At 38.1% G+C, this 26,085-nt stretch overlaps 2 protein-coding genes across 3 annotated transcripts in view; one reads left to right on the top strand and one right to left on the bottom strand.

The window, feature by feature from the left end:
- Positions 1–1,118: 1,118 nt before the first annotated feature.
- HINT1 (histidine triad nucleotide binding protein 1) lies at positions 1,119–5,196 on the bottom strand. The gene is made up of 3 exons (XM_042934418.1): positions 4,971–5,196; positions 2,616–2,720; positions 1,119–1,431 (listed from the first exon to the last, which is right to left on the bottom strand). Exons 1-3 carry the CDS (start codon positions 5,079–5,081, stop codon positions 1,267–1,269), a joined length of 381 nt encoding a protein of 126 aa, XP_042790352.1. The 5' UTR covers positions 5,082–5,196; the 3' UTR covers positions 1,119–1,266.
- A 4,164-nt stretch (positions 5,197–9,360) lies between these two features.
- LYRM7 (LYR motif containing 7) overlaps positions 9,361–26,085 on the top strand; it is a 31,039-nt gene continuing 14,314 nt past the window's right edge. Inside the window, exons 1-3 of one of the 2 annotated variants that reach the window (XM_042934409.1) lie at positions 9,361–9,453; positions 21,988–22,060; positions 23,544–23,614. In XM_042934409.1, the coding sequence (XP_042790343.1) occupies positions 9,436–9,453; positions 21,988–22,060; positions 23,544–23,614 (162 nt within the window). In that variant the 5' untranslated portion in view covers positions 9,361–9,435. Of the gene's footprint in view, positions 9,454–9,493; positions 9,686–21,987; positions 22,061–23,543; positions 23,615–26,085 lie in introns of those variants that run through there. The other variant, XM_042934405.1, reaches the window with a different exon arrangement.

Below are 26,085 nucleotides of genomic sequence, written 5' to 3' on the forward strand. Positions count from 1 at the left end.
AATTTTTATGTGCACTGGGAAACCAAAAAATTCATTGAATTTTAGTAACTTTTGTGATATTTGCTTTATTGCAGTGGTCTGGTACAGAACCTGCAATATCTCCAAGTTATGACAGTAGAGGCAAAAATCTCTTTATTAAATGATCCTGTATATCACACAAAGCATTTCAAGAAGCAATTACTATCATCAGCTGGTGCTCTCAAACAGTTTGCTTTCCAGACTTATGAAAGGACTGATATGCAGAGTTTAAATCAACTCTTGGCACACTTGTAGTACATGTTTGAAAAAGACTTAACTACTTTCTTTTCTTTTTTAATTAAAACCCATGCCATAAGAAAAGGGCTTTTTAAAATTTAATTACTTCTTTGTAAGTCAAAATGTGAACAGAAAAAAATTATAATCAATACAATAAAGTACCATATATGAATGAAGAAAGGAGATTTAACTTGGAAAAAAAGTTACACCCACTATTATTTACAGAAATTGGTTCTAGACAACTACTAGTCTGTGGAAGGCAGAAAGGCAAGACTAAAAAAGTATGTTCTGATAAGGAGAACTCAGACCTTGAGATTTCTTCCTTAATTCCACATAGCCAGATTCTTGCACAACTTAAAATATTTTTATAAGTTTTCAATGTGGAAAGTTAATTCTAAGTAATATAATTATAATAAATATTCAGAGAGTTTAGATAATGAAAGAAATAACAACGTATGGCTTCATATGGTCATCAAAGATTCTGTGACAAATCTACTTTTATTCCTTCCAAATTACCCCAACAGTCCAGGGGGAACGTGGGCTTGACAAAAACCATTGCTCTTAGACCCAAAACATTCACTTTCTGGATCAATCACATAAGATACTCTTTTGTTCTTAAGTATTGAGAAAATTAGATTAGAAAATCTCCACCTGGACTAATATTTTACCCTAAAAGGGTATTGCAAAGCTAAAAATTCGTGAAATCTTGTATTTGTCTTCAGAAACCAGTCATACCATTTTAACAATGTACATATGTTTAGTATACATTAGGGAGAAAAAAGAATACCCAAATTATGAATTCTACCTTCATACATTCCAACATTTTTTTTTTAATAAAGCAAACACAGGTTTCAGAGAGATTGTAAACCATGCAACATTATCTTTTATTTATGGGCCTTTATTCCCTCAATCTCTCCATACATAGGCAAAAATACGTATACTATTTAACATATTGGAACTTGCAAATATTGATCATTGCCTAGAGAAGGGAAAATTATCCCTAAAACATGTTTAGCCAGGAGGCCAATTCATCTGCCGACCTCCAAGAACGTGGAGATGAACGTGATAGACAGACTGTCCCCCATCTGAACCTTCATTCACCACCATTCGATAACCCTTCTTCAGGCCCAGATCAGCAGCACATTTCTTGCCAACAATCATTAAATGTCCAAGAAGCTGGAAAAGAAAAAAAAAGTTTCTTAAGTATAGGCAATTTACAAGTTTTTGCCATTAAATAACATACTACCAAGTTGAAATATTAAAAGACCACCAAGTTGAAACATACCCGTCTGGACAAATTATTTGGTAACTCTTAGTACTAATACAACCTAATTTACAATTAAAAACCCACTAAGATTAGGTATTTATGCATTACTAATTCCAATAAACAAATCAGAGGTAAATCTCAATTAAAACAATTGTAAAATCATATTCCAAGAGGTATTTAAATGTTCTTAATAAAGCAAGATATATCCTGCTTTCTTGTAATAGGAGGGTATATCAATCGGGATAAGTATGGTTAAGCTATGGTAACAACCACCCCAAATACTGGTTTATAACAAAGATACATTTCCTGTGCTCACTACATGTTCATCACAAGTAGACTAGGCTCTAAATAATACATCTTTTTTCATGTTGAAACCCAGGCTGAAGGAGTAGTTTCTGTATGATCATAGGGGGAAAGGGAAGAGAGAACATGACAAACCAGGTACTAGCTCTTACAGTTTCTATGCAAGACATACCACTTCTGCTTGCATTTGCTGGCCAAATCAAGTCATATGACCAGGCCTGATATCAATGAGGCAGGAAGTTTTAAAGCACCCGTCAAGGAGAAAAGCCAGTACTTACAAACAATTATACAATCAATCACAAGGAGCATAAGGAGAATATTTAACTGAGGCCTGTATGTCTGGCAAAATGAAATAGTGATTTTTCTTTCCTTTAATAGCATTAATAGAAGAAGACTCACTGAATTTCCCCTATATGACGTAGTGTTTCTTTATTGAGGAAAAATAAGTCTCACCAACTATTCCTCGTTAGGAACCATTTTGTTTAAGAATATTGTGGTGATAGATATTAACTTGAGTTCCTGTGGTCATCATTTCGTAATATACATATATATAAACATTATGTTGTACACCTAAAACTAACAAAACATTATGTGTCAACTATATCTCTATTAAAAAAAAAAAAAACCCTCAAATTATTTATACATTGCACTTCCCTAGTGATTATCTGGTTTATTCCCTCAGTACTGTCCTTAGGAAAACAAAAATGTGACATCACTTTCAGGTCAAAATTTAGTCTCCCAAATTTAAAAAAAAGGTAAGAAAATAAATGGTGTTGGTACATTTACTTACACTTTCATCATCATCTTCTGCTACAGAAATCTGGGATATATGTTTCTTGGGTATCACCAGAAAATGTGTTGGTGCTTGAGGAGAAATGTCATGGAAAGCAAGACACTAGAGATAAGGGGGAAAAAATCAGTTTTAGTATATCATCTTATAGGCTACATTTATTCTTTCACACTAATCCCATGGGAGGCACCGTATTAGATGCTCGGAAATCAGAAGTGTACACAATACATGTGATCCCATGGTCCCTTTCATGGAACTTACAGCCTAATGGGAAGGCTGGCCTTAAAAAAGGGTATAATTAAGTTAAAAATCTACCTATTTGTTACAAAGGAAAAGGGTGAAATACATGATTAACATAGAAGAACCTGATTTTGGGTGATTACAGACAACCATGCTGAGGTGGGGAAATTTATGTATGTATGTACGTATGTATGTATGTGTATTTATTTTTGAGAGCAAGAGAGAGACCGACAGACCGACAGAGCCTGAGTGGGGGAAGGACAGAGACAGAGGAAGACACAGAATCCCAAGGAGGCTCCAGGCTCTGTGCTGACAGCTCAGCAGGACTGGAACCCAGGAGCCGTGAGATCATGACCTGAGCTGAAGTCACTCAACCAACTGAGCCACCCCAGGCTCTATGAGTTAGGGAAATTCCAAAAGTTAAGTAGAAATTAGGCATGCTAATCCTTGTCTACCTTTCCAGTAGAAACTGCAAACTCTTCCTGCTGAAATCATATTGTCTTCCATCTCTCTCTACCCTCCCAGGCTTTTTCAAAGACCATTCCCTACTGCAATGGTCCTCTCTCCCCTCTCCAACCCCAACTTCTAACTTAAACTGCTATTCATTCCTCAGCTCCCAGCATACATAAAATTTCTGAAAGAAATCTGATTCCCCTCCCCAACGTCCCTAGGTGAGAAGCCCTGATTGTGCAATTTCCTGGTTTTTTTTTCCTTTACTGCAGTGATCAGCTTTGTAATTATGTATTTGTCTGATATTTGACTAAGACCTATTTCTTCCCCCCTTACTCAACTATTTAAGTAATATTCTATTCTTTCATTGACACAAGGAGAATAGTTAGCATTTAGACAAATTACATACCACATGAATATTTTTGTATCTCTTGTTCTCTAATGAAGGCGGAAGCTACTTAATAGAACCTAACCCTACTCAAGTGTCTCAGGAGTATTTCTATTTAGTACTCCACACAAAATGCTGTATCATTTAGATTGCTTGATGCAGTTATACTTCTTGGGGCGTAGGTGGTTAAAAAGTCAGTATTTCAATAATTTATAAAAAGCAAGTGAAAATATTTAAAAAGACGCACTTTTTAGAACAAAATAACTTTCCTCCTAGTGACAAATAAAGGTATCCAAATAAAATCACCTAAAGGAATCTAATTAAATCTTGGATAATATTTTGAATCTAAGAATGCCATAGGAGCATCAGAAGAATGTTTCCCTTATATTCTATATTTCTTAAAGTTAATTTAACAGAAAGTTACAAAAGTATTTGTCTAAATCATCCAACCTCCTGCCCAGCTTTGTCTCAGATCCAAACTCATAAATACAACTGCTTACTAAATATTTTATACAAGATGTCACATCAACTCGGACTTTCTCAAACAGAATTTCACCTACGGTGAAATCAACAAAAACTACATGCTCAGTCCCTTGGCAGAAAAACTGCTTCCTGTCAAACAAGAAAGGAACCATTGCTACCGCGCGGGGTCAAAGGAAAGCAAATCCCAGAACCCACTCATCTCAGGGGTGGGGGTGGGGTTGACTGGCTGGCCCTCGCGGAAGCTGACCTTCGACCCCCGCACGCCCCCCGCCACCCCGGTGCACCCGGCCCCAGGCTGTCTGCGCAACGCGGCGCTGAGAGGCACCCGGGAAAGCCCAGGCGGACCCGCTGTGCGCGGGAGATCGCGGAGATTGGGCCCGAGTCAGGGCGCGATCGGATTTCTCCCTGTCAGGCAGAGCGCTGGCGAGATTGTAAGATTCCTGACACCGGCGAGGTCCGAGGCAGCCGCGGAGCCGACGGGAGCCCACGCCGAGTAGCCAGCACTTCCCCAACACGCGCCCAGACCTCACGGTGCGGGCCCCGCGGGCGCCGGGCGGCCTGACCCGCGCCCCGGGCTGATAACGCGTAACCGGAGCGCCGGCACGCGCCGGCAGGCCGCCTCGGAGTGGCCGCGGCCCTGCCCGCTGGCTGGGGGCCCGCGGCAGAGGCCGCGCGGGGCGACCGGGTCCCTTCCCTTCGTGGCGCCGCCCGACCCTTCACTCGACGGGAAACCCGCGTGTCCACGGGCGACTGGCCTGCCTCTGCCCGCCAGCGAGGCGACGCCCGGTCTCTACCTGGTCATCCTCAAAAATGATTTTGGCTGGGATTTCCTTGCGAATGATCTTTCCGAAGATCGTGTCGCCACCAGGCCGGGCGGCCTGAGCCTTGGCGATCTCATCAGCCATCTCGGCCTCTCTCCCGCGCGGCCGCCCCAAGGAGAAGCTCCGGAGGAGGGAGGAGCCGGGGCAGCGGGCAGAGGGCGGGAGTGCGCGGCCAAGCCTGCGCGGGGACCGCTGCTCGGGCTCCCGAGCAGGTCCGGCGCGTGCGCACTGGCGACCTGAGCTGTGGGGTGCAGCGAGCGCGCGGGAGCCTGCAAGAACCGCCCGACTAGACCCGGCGGAAGGGAGGTTCCTGTTCGGAGGCTCTAGGGAGCCACATCGAGGTCATTTTTCTTTCTTCTTTTAGTGTGTCTTGGGGAGTGGAGTTACTGTATACGCCCTTCTTCCCTTGCTTTATGGGCACTTGTAGGAAAAATTAGGTACTGTAACTGAAAAGATTTGATAATCCAAGCATGTTTGCTGTATGAGACACTGTACCACGTAATTTCTCAGCCACAGAAAGTCTTGGCTCCAGTAAGTAAGCCCTCCTTGCGTCAGTTTTTTTCTCCCTCTAGCAGTGGTTCGCACAACATGTTAAAAATCACTTGAGGAACTTTTGAAAAATCCTCTTGAATCTGGCCTCACTCCAGATCAATTAAATCAGACTCCCAGGTTGGGACCCAGGCATCAGTAGTTTGTAATCCTCCCAGGACTCTACAAAAACTTTTTCCCAGAAGTAATCAACATAATGTAAGATGCCCCACCTTAAAGGAACAATACCTTTCTTAATTTGACATACCCCTTCAAATCTTTGCTGCCTTTTAAAAGTTTTGTTTATTCTGTGTCCACCCTCACATATTTTTTTTAAACCCATTTCCCTCTTGCAATGTTACTAAAGAAGTCCCACTTATAAAATTCTGTTGGCATTTACAATTCTCATCATACTAGACCTCTTGGTATCATTTGCTACTGTTGACCATTTCCTCTTTTCAGGTATAGATTTCACTCTCCTAGTCTTCTCTTCGTTCTCTGGATGCTATTTCTCCTTCACAGTAAGCCTCCAGTTCCAGACTTCTCAATGGGTTCCGTTCTTAGCCTTCTTCTCTAGCTAATATTTAATTTCTACATATCGTTATTAAGAAAAATTAACTATAGCTCCAGGACTACTTATGTGATTATACTTTACCAGTTTGTATTGCTTTGTCCACTACCAATAAAAATTACTGATAGTAGATCCTTCGAATCTCAGGTGTCCCATTTGCTACTTTTGCTATCAACAACATTATTGGGGCAATTGGCAAAATCTAAGTAATGCCTATAAATTGGATAGTAATTTTGAAAGTTATGTTAATTTCCTCACATAACCACAGCAAAATTATCAAAATTAGTTGATATGGGATGGGGTCTTATAATTCAGGTTTCTAAGTGATGTATTTGCTGCTGGCCCTGGAATCATACTTTGAGACCCACTGATGTAAGAGACTGACCTTTTGGTAGAAATAAAAAAACACTGAAGTATTTAGGCGTATAGGGCTATCATGTCCGCAGCTCGGTTTCAAACAGTAAAGAAATGAAGAAAAATGATCATATATAGAGACCTAGAAAAGGATAACACCATTTGTAGTAAAATGTGAACATTTGGGGAATCCAAGTGAGACATGCAAATCCTGTTATTCTTGAAACTTTCCTGTAAGACTGAAATTGTCAAAGTAGAAAGTTAAAAAGAGATATATACTGGTTTGGATAATAAATATGGTCATCTTTCACTCAGATTTTACCATATACAGAATAATGATTCTCCAGTTTGTATCTCCTGACCTACCTTACCTCTTAATTCCAGATTGGTCTATAGCATATATTACTGCCTACTCACTATCTTAATATGGATGTCTGTCAGGCACTTCAAATTTATATTTTTACTCTTTGCACAGTAAACAAACACACAAAACTCCTCTTGGCAGCATTCTACATCTACTATAATACCATTCATCAAATTGCTCAAGTCAAAAGCCTTGAAATCATCCATAACTCTTCTTTCTCATATTTGCAGTATATATCATACATCTAATCACTCCTCACCTCTTCTGCTACATCACCCTGATCCAAGCCATTATCATATCTTGCCTGGAGTACATTGAGAGCCTCCTAGCTAGCCTCTCTGCTTCCTCTGTAGTAGTTTGCCATTCAGCACACAAAGAAATTTTTATAAAATACCAATCATGATGTCATTCTCCTGCTGGCAAGGCATTTCATCAGAATTAAATCTGAAATACTGGCCTTGACACATTAGGTTCTTATGCAATCAGGCCCATGGCTACTTCTTCATTTCCTTCCATTTCAACCTTATTAACTAGCTTTACCCCAACTGGGTGTGGTAGGCAGAAGATGTCCTTGCCCTAATCTCTGGAGCCTATGAATATGTTACTTTACGTGGTAAAAGGGATTTCCAAATGTCATTAAATTAAGGATCTCGCAGTAGAAGAGATTGCCTGGATTGTCCAGGTGGGCCCAGTATAATCACAGGGACCTTTATAAGTGAAAAAGAGACACAGGAAAGAGAGGAGATATGATGATGGAAATAGAGGTGACAGTCAAAGATTGAAGATTCTCTCCTGTTGGCTTTGAAGATGGAAGGGACCACAAACAGGTAGCATTCCAGAAGTCACAAATCTGAGTTTCACTGGGCTAAAATCATGGTGTTAGCAGGGCTGCATTCCTTCTAGAGTCTCTAGAGAAGAACAGTTCCCTTTCCTTACCTTCTAGAGGGTACCGGCATTTCTTGGCTTGAGGCCTTTTCCTCTATCTTCAGAGCCAACAGCAGAGTATCTTCAAACCTCTCCCTGTCTCTCCTTCCTTTTTCCACTTCTAAGGATCCTTGTAATTACATTGGGCCCACCAGACAATCCAGGATAATTTTCTCATTTCAAAAGCCTTAATTTAATCACATCTGTAAAGTACCTTTTGTCATATAAGGTAACATCTTCAAAAGTTCCTAGGATTTAAACAGTATACCTTTTGGAGTCCTTCATTCTGCCTACTGTATAACTGCATGAACTTATGTGAGGAACAAGTTGGAATTTCTTGTTCAGTTCTGGGTCCCATACTTTGAGATGTTACCAAACTCATACTCCTAGAATAACCAATATAGTCACCTCATTTATGGAACAGCTGAACAAACCATACAGATTTATCTAAGAGAAGTTTCAGTACTGAACCGATTAGGGCACTATGGGAACTGTATTTTCAAGTATTGGCAGGTGAGGGGATTTGCTTAACTGAATACAGGACCCTAGTTAGCCAGAAATTATAACAATAAATTACGAATTTTCAGGAAACTGTGCTATGATTCTAAACTGGAAATAAAGAAAAGCATGTTTCAATCATTCTTTACAAATCAGAAGGCAGAATCATGTAGTGTCATTAGATCATCTATTGTTTCCTGGATATTTTTCCTGTTTCCAGTATATTTGGTTTAATTGCTTGGTTATGTTAAACACTCATCTGCAGATCTAAGGAATTATAATTTTAAAAAATCAACTATTATCTTGCTAGTCTCATGATGACTTGCAGTATTCTTTAAAATGACGTATATCACAGAGAAGGAAAAAGGTCAAGATCCACTGCTTCAAATCTTTCATTCCTAATAAAAAGTCGGTTTTAACTAAACGTTAACCTGAAAGGCTGTGAGGTAGGGAAGGGAAACAGCGATTATGCAGTGGGGGAAAGGTTTAGATTTTTCTTGAAGCTTGCAAGGTCCTAAGTTAAAATGTACTTAAATAACATTTCCGACCTCTTGACCAGCAAAACGAAGGAGTAGAGTAAGCCAAGCAGAATGTGTCGCGGGTAAGACTGGATTTTCAGGTGCAACATAGGGTTTGGTATCCAGACCTCTATTTACTAGCCGTATGGTCTTGATTAAGTAACTCTATCTCACCTTTATGGGGAATTAATTTAGACAAGCGCTTTGGGGCATCAGCATTGCAATCAACAGCCGCTGTAGTAGGGTTTGGCCCTTATTTACGCACACTTTCGCAACTAGGAAACGTTAACATAAGTGTTCTTTAATAGATAACTCCAACCCCCAAACAACAGGTATAACGTATCGGTCCACAAACCATCCACTAAACGTAACCGACTCTCTGCGAGACCGGAAGTGACTCTGCCCCTAACTAACATGGCGTCCAGGTAATTTCCGTTCTCCTTTCTCCAGTAATTGAGCTCGGCACTTTCTCGCGGTTTTACCAGACTGCGGGAGTTTAGCAAACTGTCTTCCAGGGTCCTCTGTGGGGGCGGGTTACTAAGGGGATTCTGCGCAGTGATTGGTTGCGGCACGATAGGAACGTGACTTCAGGTAGTTGGATAGCAAGCCAGGCAGTGATTGGTTGTCGAGAGGCGGGGCGACTCGACCACTGAAGAAGTAGCCGCCGCGGCGCGGAGAGCCATGGGTCAGGCGGCCAAGGTGACAGGGTCCGGGGAGGGCATGGGTACGATAGCGACGGGGAGGGAAAGCGGCGGCCTTGCGAAGCTTGTCTGTAACTTCAGTAGATATGGGTTTAGGATCCTTCACGGAGGATGTGAACGTTGCCCCTGTGGAGCCCGGTGACCAACTCCGAAAGGGCCGTCGAGGTTTTGTGCTGGTGCGGAGGGAGGGCAACACCAGTGCTTCCTCCCTCTTTTTCTGGGGTGCCAAAGTATGTGTTTCTAAGCCATGCAAGGCTGCACTTGAGTTCTGCCCCTGTTTCATCCCCACACTGAACGTTTGTCTGAGGGACCACTTTTACATCCTTGAAAGGTGGACGAAACGCCAAGTGCACTCCTGCGCCACAACTATCCGATGAGATGAAAAGTTCAGTCAGATAACCGGAAAGTACACTGAAGTCTGGGAACCAAAGAAACCGAGGACCCTCAGAATCACTTGTCAAAAATTAACACCTGAGGAGACAGCAGAGTCCTGTGAGACCTGAGTGCTCTGAATGAGCTTGGGAAGTGATGGGCCCACCAGGCACTTCGCTGAAGACCTGGTCTCAGATTCATTTCTCATTAAAATGGTAAAGGTTCCTGGCTGGGGCACACTTCTCAAGACTAGCCATTCCTAACCTTAAATTAGAGCGTGACCTGTTGGGGCCTGTCACTGTTGCTGCAGTATAAGCCTGGAAAGGTGTAGTGAGGAAAAGCACTGCTAATGGTTGGTCAACGTCAACAATAAGGAACAAACAAGCGGTGCCTCGTGTTTTAGTGAATTTGGTGTTCCTACTACATTTTAGTATATGTCACAGCACCAATAGAAACAATTTTAAAGAATTATTCAAATGATTTATTGCGTATCCATTATAGCTATCAGTAATACCTTCAAGCCAGCATTTAGCCCTGTACAGTGTCTAGGCATAGTGGATGTAAAATAAACAGACTATCTTTGCTTCGTAGAGAAATCTAGCAGATAGGAAGATTTCGAATGGAAAATACAGTGCATTTTGTGAGATTACTGGCATTTAACCTCTAGAGGGACGCAAAAAAATATATCTCATAGAAGTATAAGTTGAATCCTGAAGTTTGATTAGAAATTTGCTAGGAGGGAAAAAAAAATTGATAGGTGAAAAGAGAAAAGAATATTCCAGAAAGAGGAAGTACTATATGGAAAGTTATTGAAGTGGGAAGTTGCTTGAAAAACTTTAATACAAAATAAGTTAAATAGGATTCATTCCAAAAACACTTTTGGGAAGATCTACCATGTATAGAAGGTACTTACGGTAAGTGTGAAGAATACAAAAGTGACCAAGAAGTCTTTGAGGAAGTATGGGACCACAGCAAGTAAGCATTTGATTAATATACAGTGTTGGAGGTACCCAGTGCTGTGGCTGTCCCTCAGGAACATATAACCCAGACGTATAAAGGACAGGTAAGTAATGATCTAAAGAGAAACCCAGGGGTGCCTGGGCGGCTCATTCGGTTAGGCATTTGACTTTGGCTCAGGTCATTATTTCTTCGGGAGTTCAAGCCCTGCATGGGGCTGTCTGCTGTCAGCACCGAGCCCACTCTGGATCCTCTGTCTTTGTCTCTCAAAAACAAACATTAAAAAAATTTTAAGGGAAACCTGGTTCTGAAAATTTCCTATATACTCTTAATATTAATCCATTATAAGAAAATTGAGACAAAGGCTGACTAACTTGTCCAAGCTTAAAATGTCAATGTCCTATTCCAACTGATCTGCCTGTAAAAAAAATCCACTTTCCATATATGCTACCTAAATTATCTAATATAAGCAAATGAGGAAGAGAACATAATCTGTAACTTAGTTTTCTTCCTTTTAATAAAAAAAAATTTTAATATGAAATTTATTGTCAAATTGGATTCCATACAACACCCAGTGTTCATCCCAACGGGTGCCCTCCTCAATGCCTATCACCCACTTTTCCTTCCCTCCCACCCCCCATCAACCCTCTGTTTATTCTCAGTTTTTAGGATCCACATAAGAGTGAAAATATATGGTATCTGTCTTTCTCTGTATGACTGATTTCACTTAGCATAAAACTCTCCAGTTCCATCCTTGTTGCTACAAAGGGCCATATTTCATTCTTTGTTATTGCCAGGTAGTATTCCATTGTGTATATAAACCACAACTTCTTTATCCATTCATCAGTTGATGGACATTTAGGCTCTTTCCATAATTTGGCTATTGTTGAAAGTGCTGCTATAAACATTGGGGTACAAGTGCCTCTATGCATCAGTACTCCTGTATCCCTTGGGTACATTCCTAGCAGTGCTATTGCTGGGTCATAAGGTAGATCTATTCTTAATTTTTTGAAGAACCTCCACACTGTTTTCCAGAGTCTTGCACCAGTTTGCATTCCCACCAACAGGGCAAGAGGGTTCCCGTTTCTCCATATCCTCTCCAGCATCTATAGTCTCCTGATTTGTTCATTTTAGCCACTCTGACTGGCATGACGTGATATCTCAGTGTGGTTTTGATTTGTATTTCCCTGATGAGTGACGTTGAGCATCTTTTCATGTGCCTGTTGGACATCCGGATGTCTTCCTTAGAGAAGTGTCTATTCATGTCTTCTACCCGTTTCTTCACTGGATTATTAGTTTTTCAGGTGTGGAGTTTGGTGAGTTCTTAATAGATTTTGGAAACTAGCCCTTTGTCTGATATGTCATTTGCAAATATCTTTTCCCATTCTGTCGGTTGCCTTTTAGTTTTGTTGATGGTTTCCTCTGCAGTGCAGAAGCTTTTTATCTTCGTGAGGTCCCAATAGTTCATTTTTGCTTTTAATTCCCTTGCCTTTGGAGATGTGTCAAGTAAGAAATTGCTGTGGCTGAGGTCAAGGAGGTTTTCTCCTGCTTTCTCCTCTAGAGTTTTGATGGTTTCCTGTCTCACATTCAGGTCCTTCATCCATTTTGAGTTTATTTTTGTGAATGGTGTAAGAAAGTGGTCTACTTTCATTCTTCTGCATGTTGCTGTCCAGTTCTCCCAGCACCATTTGTTAAAGAGACTGTCTTTTTTCCATTGGATGTTCTTTCCTGCTTTGTCAAAGATTAGTTGGCCATACATTTGCGGGTCCAGTTATGGGGTCTGTATTCTATTCCATTGGTCTATGTGTCTGTTTTTGTGCCAATACCATGCTGTCTTGATGATGACAGCTTTGTAGTAGAGGCTAAAGTCTGGGATTGTGATGCCTCCTGCTTTGGTCTTCTTCTTCAGTATTTACTTTGGCTATTCGAGGCCTTTTGTGGTTCCATACAAATTTTAGGATTGCTTGTTCTAGCTTCGAGAAGAATGCTGGTGCAATTTTGATTGGGATTGCATTGAATGTGTAGATTGCTTTGGGTGGTATTGACATTTTAACAATATTTATTCTTCCAATCCATGAACACGGTATGTTTTTCCATTTCTTTATATCTTCTTCAGTTTCCTTCATCAGCTTTCTATAGTTTTCAGCATACAGGTCTTTTACATCTTTGGTTAGATTTATCCCTAGGTATTTTATGCTTCTTGGTGCAATTGTGAATGGGATCAGTTTCTTTATTTGTCTTTCTGTTGCTTCATTATTAGTGTATAAAAATGCAACTGATTTCTGTACATTAATTTTGTATCCTGTGATGTTGCTGAATTCATTATCAGTTCTAGCAGACTTTTGGTGGAGTCTTTTGGGTTTTCTATGTATACTATCATGTCATCTGCAAAAAGTGAAAACTTGACTTCATCTTTGCCAATTTTGATGCCTTTGATTTCCTTTTGTTGTCTGATTGCTGATGCTAGCACTTCAACACTATGTTAAACAACAGCGGTGAGAGTGGACATCCCTGTCCTCTTCCTGATCTCAGGGGGAAAGCTCTGTTTTTCCCCACTGAGGATGATATTAGCTGTAGGCTTTTCATAAATGGCTTTTATGATGTTTAAATATGTTCCTTCTATTCTGACTTTCTCGAGGGTTTTTATTCAGAAAGGATGCTGAATTTTGTCAAATGCTTTTTCTCCATCAATTGACAGGATCATATGGTTCTTTTCTTTTATTAATGTGATGTATCACATTGATTGATTTGCAAATACTGAACCAGCCCTGCAGCCCAGGAATGAATCCCACTGGATCATGGTGAATAATTCTTTTTTTTTATGCTGTTGAATTCTATTTGCTAGTATCTTATTGAGAATTTTTGCATCCACATTCATCAGGGATATTGGCCTGTAGCTTTCTTTTTTTGCTGGGTCTCTGTCTGGTTTGGAATAAAAGTAATGGTGGCTTCATAGAATGAGTCTGGAAGTTTTCCTTCCCTTTCTATTTTTTGGAACAGCTTGGGAAGTATAGGTATTATTTCTGCTCTAAATGTCTGGTAGAGTTCCCCAGGGAAGCCATCTGGTCCTGGACTATTTGTTGGGAGATTTTTGATAAGTGGTTCAATTTCTTCACTGGTTATGGGTCTGTTCAAGTTTTCTATTTCTTCCTGTTTGAGTTTTGGAAGTGGGTGGGTGCTTAGGAATTTGTCCCATTTCTTCCAGGTTGTCCAGTTTGTTGGCATATAATTTTTCATAGTATTCCTTGATAATTGCTTGTATTTCTGAGGGACTGGCTGTAATAATTCCATTTTCATTCATGATTTTATCTATTTGGGTCATCTCCTTTTTTCTTTTTGAGAAACCTGGCTAGAGGTTTATTAATTTTGTTTATTTTTTCAAAAAACCAACTCTTGGTTTCATTGATCTGCTCTACAGTTTTTTTAGATTCCATACCGTTTATTTCTGCTCTGATCTTTATTATTTCTCTTCTTCTGCTGGGTTTGGGGCGTCTTTGCTGTTCTGCTTCTATTTCCTTTAGGTGCACTGTTAGATTTTGCATTTGGTATTTTTCTTGTTTCTTGAGATAGGCCTGGATTGCAATGTATTTTCCTTTCAGGATTGCCTTAGCTGCATCCCAAAGCATTTGGATTGTTGTATTTTCATTTTCATTTGTTTCCATATATTTTTAAATTTCTTCTCTAATTTCCTGGTTGACCCATTCCTTCTTTAGTAGGGTGTTCTTTAACCTCCATGCTTTTGGAGGTTTCCAGTTTTTTTCCTGTGGTTGATTTCAAGCTTCATGGCACTGTGGTCTGAAAGTGTGCATGGTATGATCTCAATTCTTTCATACTTATGAAGGGCTGTTTTGTGACCCAGTATGTGATCTATCTTGGAGAATGTTCCATGTGCACTCAAGAAGAAAGTATATTCTGTTGCTTTTGGATGCAGAGTTCTAAATATATCTGTCAAGTCCATCTGATCCAATGTATCATTCAGGGTCCTTGTTTCTTTATTGATCTTGTGTCTAGATGTTGTATCCATTGTTGTAAGTGGGGTATTAAAGTCCCCTGCAGTGACCACATTCTTATCAATAAGGTTGCTTATGCTTGTGATTAATCGTTTTATATATTTGGGGGGTCCCGTATTCAGCACATAGACATTTATAATTGTTAGCTGTTCCTGATGGATAGACCCTGTGATTGTTATATAATGCCCTTCTTCATCTCTTGTTTCAGCCTTTAACTTAAAGTCGAGTTTGTCTGATATAAGTATGGCTACTCCAGCTTTCTTTTGACTTCCAATAGCATGATAGATAGTTCTACATCCCCTCACTTTCAATCTGAAGGTGACCTCAGGTCTCAAATTCGTCTCTTGTAGACAGCAAATAGATGGGTCTTGGTTTTGGTTTTTTTTTTTTTTTTTTACCCATTCTGATACCCTATGTCTTTTGGTTGGAGCATTTAGTCCATTTACATTCAGTGTTATTATTGAAAGATACGGGGTTTAGAATCATTGTGATGTCTGTAGGTTTCATGCTTATAGTGATGTCTCTGGTACTGTGTGGTCCTTGCAACATTTCACTCGCAGAATCCCCCTTAGGATCTCTTGTAGGGCTGGTTTAGTGATGATGAATTCCTTCAGTTTTTGTTGTTTGGGAAAACCTTTATCTCTCCTTCTATTCTGAATGACAGACTTGCTGGATAAAGGAATGTTGACTGCATATTTTTTTCTGTTCATCACATTGAAGATTTCCTGCCATTCCTTTCTGACCTGCCAAGTTTCACTACATAGTTCTGCTACTATTCTTATGTGTCTACCTTTGTAAGTTAGAGCATGTTCAACCCTAGCTGCTTTCAGAATTTTCTGTTTATCCTTGTATTTTGTCAGTTTCACTATGATAGGTTGTGCAGAAGATCGTTTCAAATTACATCTGGAGGGAGTTCTCTGTGCCTCTTGGATTTCAATGCCTTTTTCCTTCCCCAGGTCAAGGAAGTTCTCAGCTATGATTTGTTCAAGTACAGCTTCAGCCCCTTTCTCTCTCTCTTCTTCTTCTGGAATTCCTATGGTATGGATATTGTTCCATTTGATTGCATCACTTAGTTCTCTAATTCTCCCCTCATACTCCTGGATTTTTTTTATCTCTCTTTTTGTCAGCCTCCTCTTTTTCTATAATTTTATCTTCTAATTCACCTATTCTCTCCTCTGCCTCTTCAATCCGTGCTATGGCTGCCTCCATTTTGTTTTGCACCTCATTTATAGCATTTTTTACCTCCTCATGACTATTTGTTAGTCCCTTGATCTCTGTAGCAATAGATTCTCTGCTGTCCTCTATGCCTTTTTTCAAGCCCAGCGATTAAATTTATTACTGTTATTCTAAATTCTTGTTCCGTTATATTGCTTAAATCTTTTTTGATCAATTTGTTAGTTGTCGCTACTTCCTGGAGTTTCTTTTGAGGAGAATTCTTCCGTTTCATCATTTTGGGTAGTCCCTGTCGTAGCTCCAAACTGCAGGGCACTTCTTTGCTCTCCGGAGTAACTTGTGTTGGTGGGCAGGGCTGCAGTCAGACCCGATGTCTGCCCCCAGCCCACCGCTGGGGCCACAGTCAGACTTGTGTGTACCTTATCTTCCCCTCTCCCAGAGGCAGGACTCACTGTGGAGTGGTGTGGCCCCTGTCTGGGCTTCTTGCGCACTGCCAGGCTTGTGCTGCTTCGATGGTATCTGGCCAAGGGCGTTTTAGCCGGGGTGGATCTGCAAGGTGCACAGGGGTGGGAGGGGTAGGCTTAGCTAGCTTTGCCTTTGGTGGTCTCCTGTGGGAGGGGCCCTGCAGCACCGGAGTGATGGATCCACAGAAGCACAGCACTGGGCATTTGCGGGGTGCAAGCAAGTGCGGTGACAGGAACTGGTTCCCTTTGGAATATCAGCTGGGGAATGGGAGTATTGATGACATTTTCTTTTCCTTACACTAGTTCCTTTAAGTTTTCATTTAAAGTCTAGTTAACATACAATATAATATTAGGTATACAGTTATACAGGTAATACCTGTAATACAGGTATTACAACACCTGGTGCTCATCATAAGTGCCCTCCTGAATCCCCCTCACCTACATAGTCCATCCCCCTGCACCACCACCTCCCCACTGGTAACCATCAGTTTGTCCTGTATAGTTTAGGGTCTGTTTCTTGGTTTGCTTCTCTCCGTTTCTTTTTTCCCTTTGCTCATTTATTTTGTTTCTTAAATTCCACCCATGAGTGAAATCATATGGTATTTGTCTTTCTCTGACTGACTTATTTCACTTAGCATAATACTCTCAAGTTCCATCCATGTCATTGCAGATGGTAAGATTTCATTCTTTTTGATGGCTGAGTAGTATTACATTTTGTATATATATTTACCACATCTTCTTTATCCATTCATCACTTGAACACTTGAACTGTTTCCATAATTTTGATATTGTAAATATTGCTACTATAAACATCAGGATGCATATAACCCTTTAAATTAGTATTTTCATATTCTTTGAGTAAATACCTAGTAGTGCAATTGCTGGATCATAGGGCAGTTCTATTTTTAACTTTCTGAGAAACCTCCATAAAGTTCTCAAGAGTAGTTGCACCGGTTTGCATTCCCACAGCACTGCAAGAAGGTTCCCCTTTCACCACATCCTCACCAATACCTGTTATTTCTTGGGTTTTTGAGTTTAGCCATTCTGATAAGTGTGAGGGCATATCTTGTTGTGGTTTTGATTTGTATTTTCCTGATGATGAGTGACGTTAAGCGCCTTCATTTGTCTGTTAGTGATCTGTATGCCTTTTGGAAATGTCTATTTATGTCTTCTGCCCCTTTTTAATTGGATTATTCATCTTTTGAGTATTGAGTTTTATAAAGTTCTTTGTATGTTTTAGATATTAACCCTTTATCAGATATGTCATTTGCAAATATCTTCTCCCATCCTGGAGGTTGCCTTTTAGTTTTGTGGATGACTTCCTTTGCTGTGCAGAAGCCTTTTATTTTGATGTAGTCCCAATAGTTTATTTTTGCTTTTGTTTCCCTTGCCTCAATAGACATACCTAGTTTGAAGTTGCAATGGACAATGTCAAATAGGATTTTTATGGTTTCATATCTAACATTTAAGTCTTGAATCTATTTTGAATTTATTTTTGTGTATACTAGTTCTTAAATTAGGGACACTGGCTTTTTTATTAATGACATTACTTTCTTTTTTCCCTAAACAGCATGTAAAATTTACTTAACTTTACATTTCCCTCAATCCCATGCAACTTGTCTTCCACCACTCTTGTAATATTAAACTGCCTAGGTTTCTATGATACTCAATTACCTTTAAAGTCCATATTTCTACAAATAGTCTTTTCAAGGCAGTCTCAGCTTTTACTGTCACAACTTCAAAATTCTTTCAGACTCTACACATCTCGATTTCAAAGCCACTTCCATATTTTTAGGTACTTGTTATAGTGGTACCCGATTTCCCAGTATTAAAATCTGTTTTAGTTTCCTATGGCTAGGTGGCTTAAGGCAACAGAAGTGTATTGTCTCATAGTTCTGGAGGCTAGAAATGAAATGAAATGAAGATGAGAATGTAAAGAAATGAAAGTGCCAGGAGAGCCATGCTCCCTCTGAAACTGGGTAGAGTCTCCCCAGCTTCTGATGGTGGCTGTCAATCTTTGATGTTCGTTGGCTTGTTGGCTTGCTCTTACCTCACTCTAATGTTTGTCTCCATCTTCATATGGCAGTCTGTGTGTGTCTCTGTGTTCACATGGCATTTTCCTCTTAAGGATACCAGTTATATTGTATCCATTAAAGTGGAGTCCACTTTAATGACCTCATCTTAATGATATCTTTAATGATCCTATTTCCAAATAAAGTCACATTTATAAGTACTAGGGACTAGGACTTCAACATGTCCTTTGGGGGAAGCACAGTTCGTGCTATAACGGAATGGATTATTTGCCTATTCATGAATTGATAGAAAATTGACTTGTTTCTACTTTTTTGACTATTGTAAATAATGGTACTGTAATCGTTCGTGTGTAAGTTTTTACATAAGGGTATGTTTTCATTTCTCTTGGATATATACCTAAGCATGGAATTGCTAGAAAATGTGATAACTTTATGTTCAACTTTTTGAGCAGCTGCCCAACTATTTCCCAGACAGCTGCACCATTTTACATTCGTACCAACAATGTATGAGTTCTAATTTTTGCACATTCTTGCAATGCTTGTTACTGATTTTCTTTTTCGTTACAGCCATTCTGCTGGGGTTAAGTGTATTTCACTGAGATTTACATTTATATTTCCCAGATGCCAGATTATGTTAAGCATCTTTTCATGGTCTTAATGACCATTTGTCTATCTTTAGAGAAATGTCTGTTCATATCCTTTGTCTGTGTTTTTATTGTTGAGTTGTGAGAGTTCTTTTTATGTTCTAGATACTGTCCCCTTACCAGATATATGGTTGGTAAATATTTTCTTCCAATGTGTGCTTGTCTTTACTCTTTTTTGATAAAGTCCTTTCCCTTTCTCTTTTAAAAAAATTTTTTTTTTTTAGTTTTTATGAAGGTGATCAATGTGAAAAGTTTAAGAAGTCAAATAGTGTTACACAGAAACTAATAGATGTCTACTTCTTTCTACATACTTCCAACTCCTGCTCCCCAGAGATAAGTGCTTTTAGTCATTTTAGCTATTTTCATATTTACTTCCATGTTTCTAAATAACATGTTTAAACTGCTATTCATTGGGTTTTTTTTCTCTTTGAGGATAATTATTTACTGACTTTTAACAATGGAAGTTAAGGACCAAGCTAAGCTCCCTCCTTATACCTTAGTCTTCTTGTTATATAAATTTTGGTGTATCAGTTTTCATTTTTGATATTACTATGACTGTATAAAATTGTCCACAGTTGAGTCCTCTACTATATGATTACATTGCCTTTCTTTTCTAATTCTTTGTTTTTCTTGAAATTAATAATTTTGTTTTTATTATCATTGGTTAGTTTCCTACTTATCTGTTCCCAAATTCAGTTTGATTTTTTTTCCTAGGAACATCTTTTCTAGAGCAGTTCATCCTTGGCTGTAGTCTAGACTCTTTTCCAGGGTGGGCACACAAATGCTGACATGTATTTGTCCTCCACCATCATCTCTGTGTTGGATCACCTGTCTCACTGGTTCCCATGTTTTTTCTTTTGTAGTTCATCCCCTTGTGAAGCATTTGCATTTTTGAAAATGTCTGTTTGCCTTTGTAGTTAGGTGATAGTTTAGCTATGTATGGTATCTTGAGCTGGACATTTTTTTTTTTTCAAAGCTTGAAAATCTTAAACCATTGTCTTCTCATAATGATGTTATTTAGAAGTCAAGTGCCAGTCTGATTTTCTGTTTTTTATCTGTGAGTTGTTTTTTATCTTTGAGATTTTCCTTTTTTTTTTTTTTTTTTTTTTAGCATTGTGCTGAACTTATATCATGATGTCCTATCGTATGGGTTTTGTGTTGGGTACTTGGTGAAACTTTATCAATCTAGTATCTCAAGTGCCTTAGTTGGTGATATTTTCTTAATTTTCTCCCCCTTTTAATTTCTTTTGTCTGTTTTCTCTGTTCCTTCTTGTTGGAAATCCTATTAATGTAATTATTGGTTCATCTAGATTATGCTCTTAATTTTCTTTCTTTTCTCCCCTCAGTTTCTACCTCTGAATTTTTATTCTACTTCTCAACCGTTTTTCTTAACTTAATATTTGCTATCACTCATTTGCTATCTGAGAGCTTTTGGGAATTTTCTGAATGTTTCTTTGTTAATTTACTATACCTTCTTTTTATTGTTACGACGTCTTTGCAGTCACTTTGTTTCTGAGTAAGTTCATTGTGATGGTTTGGTTTTTGTTTTATTTATTTATTTATTTATTATTTGTTTATTATTTATTTATTTTATTTATTTATTTTTTGCTACATGTTTCTTGTTTCTGTTTTGGTGTCTGTCTTTGATGTTTGGTAAATATATGTAAATATTTAAAACCATTCCTAGCACACAGGATATACTCAGTAAATAAATATTAGGTATTTTGTCTAGTGAATAAGCTAGAGGAAAGGAGGGAACGGGGGCAGAGTGACAAATCTGTGTTAAGTAGTCTAAGCTAAATGATGACCCAACTACAGAAGCAGGTAGACATTTTCAAAAATGCAAATGCTCTACCACAAGAAGATGAAATTTAAAAATGTTCAGGGATGGAGAATATCGAAAACATTAGACATTCCTAAGGTTTCCACATGAAAAGTAATGTAGACTTAAAGAATCACCTAAAGATTTCAAGCTTGAGAAATTCAGTGTCTCCTATTCTCTGAAATTAAGAAGACAGGAGAAAAAGCAATATTGGGGGAACAGGATTGAGTATGTTTTTAGATTTGAGAAGTGCGAAGTAGACTTAGTTTAACACTAAAGACTCTACATAGTCTGTCTTCTACCCAAATGTCAGGCTTTGTTCTCTATTTCTTTAACATAGCCTTAGAATATTCATTAGTCTCAGTATTCTGCTTCTCTTTTGGGAAATCACAATCACACTTTGTTAAATTATCTGTAACATCTTGCTTCTTGGTCTCTTAAGATACATACCAGGTTCATGAGTTTGTGTATGTGTGTGTAAAACTTTAAGAACAGATGAAGTCCTCAATATGTTAAGAAAAGTGAGAATACAAACCAGACTGACAAAGTTTGTTAGTAGTTGATAGTATACTGGTTTTGACAGGGGGATTATTAACTTTTTGACCATCCCTTGTTTTTTCCAAGAACTTGGTATTATTTTTTAAATAAAGCTATTTTTTTTTATTTAAAGATAAATAATGAAGGGAAAGTTATTTTGGCAAACCCTCATTTTCACCAGCTACTTTGAAATATAGGGGCACCTGGGTGGCTCAGTCGGTTAAGCGTCTGACTTCAGCTCAGGTCATGATCTTGTAGTCTGTGAGTTCGAGCCCCACGTTGGGCTCTGTGCTGACAGCTCAGAGCCTGGAGCCTTCTTCAGAGTCTGTCTCCCTCTCTCTCTGCCCTTTCCCTGCTCCTGCTCTCTCCCTCTGTCTCAAAAATAAATAAAAACATTTTTAAAAAAGAAAAATAGTCTAAGTAACAAACAGGAAAGAAATACTGTTGAATCCTTGTAATTATATAAAATGTGAATTTTTTTTCTTTTGAGATCTGAATTCTAATTTTTTTTCTTTTACAGGTTTTACAGCTCTTTAAAACATTACACAGGACCAGACAACAGGTTTTTAAAAATGATACCAGAGCATTAGAAGGTAGGTTTACTTTTTGCTCCTTTGGAGTAAGTGCATTCTTCACATGGCTACTAATATATCCAAGAAAACTTGTATGGTCAAGACCCATCTTAGAGAGTGATCTTCACTATCTCTCCCCTAATGTTGTTATGTTTTGTAAAGATTAGTTTACGCTTCTTTGAGGCATATCTTCCTAAAAAATTTTTAAAGATCAAGTTCTTACAAAAAAATCAGAATTTCAATATGATCCTTTGCTTGCTTTATGTTCGAGCCATTAAACTTACTCCTCTATTATATAATCCCATTTTCACACTCTTGGACCAGATACTATCATATAGTTAATGCCTTGTTTCATGCTCAAAGTGATAGTAGTGCTGAAAGAGAACCTATCCCAAACGATTATAATTTAGTATTTCACTGTTTTAAGTGGCTTCTTATCTGGAAATCAGAGCTCTAAAGCTTAGTTTCTATGTTGGTCATGTTCAGTATCTATCTTAATATATTTCTAAAACTCTTTGAGAGGGCACTTAGTGTCCTCACTGTTCCCCAGGAATTCAAGTTTTTGTAATTCACCAAAAATAATTTCTTGAATATTAAAGTGTATACTTCATTTTGTATATACTTTACCAAATTCATTTAATCCTACATCCCTGTGAGTTACTATTATAATTTCTGTTTTCTTCAGATGACAAAATTGATAAAATGTGAAAGAATTTCTCCCACATCGTATTTAGTGAGAGGTACAATTGGAATTTAGCCTAAGCAGTTTGGGTGCAAAGCCCAAATCTTCACCATCTTATGTATTGAAATATATCAAGCAGCTTTTCTGGCTGTTCTCCATCAGCAGCATATTTTTGTTACTTAAATGTTTTCAAGTGACATAAGAATAGTTAACCTCACATAATTACTAAGCACTTTACATGGGTTGCTCTATTAAATGTTCACAGCATCAATAAGGCAGTTGTTAGATTAGACTAAATTTTGCTATAATGATGCCAAGTGTCAGTGGTGTACATGAACAAAAGGTTTATCACTCACTTTACATGTTAGCCAAGACACTTATATATATATTTTGTTCCTATGTCTTTGTCTGTGTGTGTGTGTGTGTGTGTATGGTTTAACATGCTTTATATATTGAGTTTTGCCATTTTAAAGCATTTTAATTGTAATTTTTAGATTTATGGAAAAAAGCATTAAATGAGATTTATTAGAGTCTAGTGGCTGGAGGTACACAAATGAAACTGGAAGTAAAAAGCAGAAAACAAAAATATTAGAGCATTAAGAATGTATTCAGTTTAATTAGAAATTTGCCAGCCTGTCAAAAGCTCTCCAAGACACTTGTTTAATAAATATCTTGGTTTTTTTTAATCATTTGTTTTACATGAGGCAAAACGATCTCGACTACTAGAGAAGTAGTCATTCATAATGAATAACCTATAAATTCTTGGGGCAGGAATTATAAATTAGAAAAGAAATAATTGTATATATATTTTTCTTTCTCTAGCAGCCAGAATAAAGATAAATGAAGAATTCAAAAGTAATAAAAGTGAAACTTCTCCCAAGAAAATAGAAGAGGTACAGTAATTGAGTCTTTCATTTATGACAAAGCCCTTATATGTTTTCTTAGCCACTAGAGAAAATGATGAAAATAGAGCGGTTATATGAAATAAAAAATTATTACTTGATAGTTAAAGGCATCACAACTATATCTATAGTTCACTTGTTTGGTATGGCTCACCTCTTCAGGCTCATCTGCCTACACCCCTAAGACAACAAGTTTCTGGCTGAAAAGAACATGGATGTAGCTATGGTCAGAGCAAGAGCAGCTGAACCAATCCAGAAACCCACAGAAATTCTATCTTCACCTAAGGCAAGTGACTGAAACTAAGGAGAATAAATATTAAGACTGCAGATAGAACTTCTCTATTCATTTAGCTCAACTAGAGGCTTTTTTTTTTTTAATTCCTGTCTTGGCAGTGAAAGTTAATCAGCCAGTTTGTGAACTCTTCTTGTTTTGCCTTTTAGTCACTTGTTCTAGTTGAAGACAGTCCGTCTACTGACACTAATCTATGAACTTCCTAATACTCCCAGTACATATTCATTTTAAAAAATGCACAATGATTTATTGTTTAAACTCATATTGCATATACATACATATTGTCTCTGTTTTTAACTTCCCAAGTATTTCTTTATCTCATTTTGTATAAATGTAGGGAAAGAACCCTTAGGAAGAAAACAAAAAAATGGAAAATTATTTGCAGGGCAGTTATAATTCCAAGAATTGGTTTGGTTTAATAAAATCTACCTGTTAACTTTTTTTTTTTTTTTTTTACTTAAAATGCATTTATTTTCAGTAGAGAAAAATACTATTTTTAGAATAGTAAATATCTATAATGATCAAATTAATGAGACAAAATGAGGTAGCTTGAGTATTTCTATCCCTGTAATATAAAGGGAAAGATTTCACTTAGCCATTTGATAGGGCAAACAGGGACTTTGTAATTTTTTTCATGGCAGAAGTTAAGATGACATCATAAGTGATGACTTGAAGAGAGGGTAATGGATGTATACAAAAGTTTGTACCATTTGCTATTCAGTAGACTGATTACTAAGAATGTGGTAATTGTTTTTTAATTTTGAAATCATGGTAAAAAAATTTTAAATTGAAGTCTGTTTATGTCAACTGGGAGATGAACTACAGTCTTCTAAATTTATTTTACTTGTGAAGCACTAATTTAGCATTAAGCAGTATAGAAATTAGATATTTGTTATATACAAATATATATTTTGTATGTTTTGTAATTCTGCATCTGTTAAATATTTAGTGGTTCTTAGATTATCACGTTGTTGTGTATTAGAGCATTAATGAAATCTTGATGCCAAAAGGAATTTTATGCATCTTTTACACCAGCAGTTCTCAACTCTTTGATCTCAAGACCCTTTTACTTTCTTAAAAGTTGAGGACCCCAAAGTGCTGTTCATGTGGTGTCTCTTTCACTATTTACCATAGTAGAAATTAAAACTGAGATATTTTTGAAATATATATTTATTGTCTAAAAATAAGCTCATTACACATTAACAGATATACTGTTTATGGAAAATAACCATATTTTCAAAAAATTTAGTGAGAATATTGTTTTATATTTTGCAAATCTCTTTAAAGTCTGGCTTAATAGCAGTCAGCTAAATTCTCATATCTGCTTCCTCATTCAGTCCATTGCAGTGTTTTTTAGGTTGAAGTATATGAAGGGGTACCTGGGTGGCTCAGTCAGTTAAGCGTCGGACTTCAGCTCACCTCATGATCTCACAGTTTGTGAGTTTAAGCCTCACATCGGACTCTTTGCTGTCAGCACAGAGCCTGCTTCAGATCCTCTGTCTCCCTCTCTGCCTCTCCCCTGTGCGCATGCTCTCTCTCTCTCAAAAATGAATAAACATAAAAAATAAATAAAGAAAATTCAGCCTTACACAGATATGTAGTTGGAAAAGTGTCAGAGTGCAGAGTAACGTTTTCAAATAAATTGAATATTCTTTGATACTACACCTCAACAGTTTGTAAATTTCTTTAAAGGTTAGTTGCACTGTGGAACTCTGTTACCTGTTAGGCCAATGGGTGGAGAGAAGTAGGTAGATAAATAGATGCTTTTTTTTTTTTTTTTTTGGCTCCTGGATTGTACAGACCACCTCTTGCTCATCCTCTCTGATTTCCCCGTATCCCTGTTCCTCATCTAACTTTGTTTCCAGCATTAGACCTATGATTCAACTCAGTTTATGCACCTCCAATAGATGAGAACACCCATATTTTTCCTTTCTCTTGCCAGGTCCCTTCTCAGGTTTGTTGAGAGGTGAGTGTTTGCTCTAACACACCCTTCTCCGTATCCGTTAATGGCAACTCCCTCCTTTTAATGCTCAGACCAAAAACCTTGGTCAACCTCTTTCTTGATTGCTTTCTTTCACACTTATATCCAACCTGTCAGACAGTTTTGTTGTCTTAACCTTCAAAATACATCCAGAATTCTACCACTTCTCATTCTCCCCATCATTACCTC

The sequence above is a fragment of the Panthera leo genome, chromosome A1 (genome assembly GCF_018350215.1).
Source record: "Panthera leo isolate Ple1 chromosome A1, P.leo_Ple1_pat1.1, whole genome shotgun sequence".
NCBI classification, from domain to species: Eukaryota; Metazoa; Chordata; class Mammalia; order Carnivora; family Felidae; genus Panthera; species Panthera leo.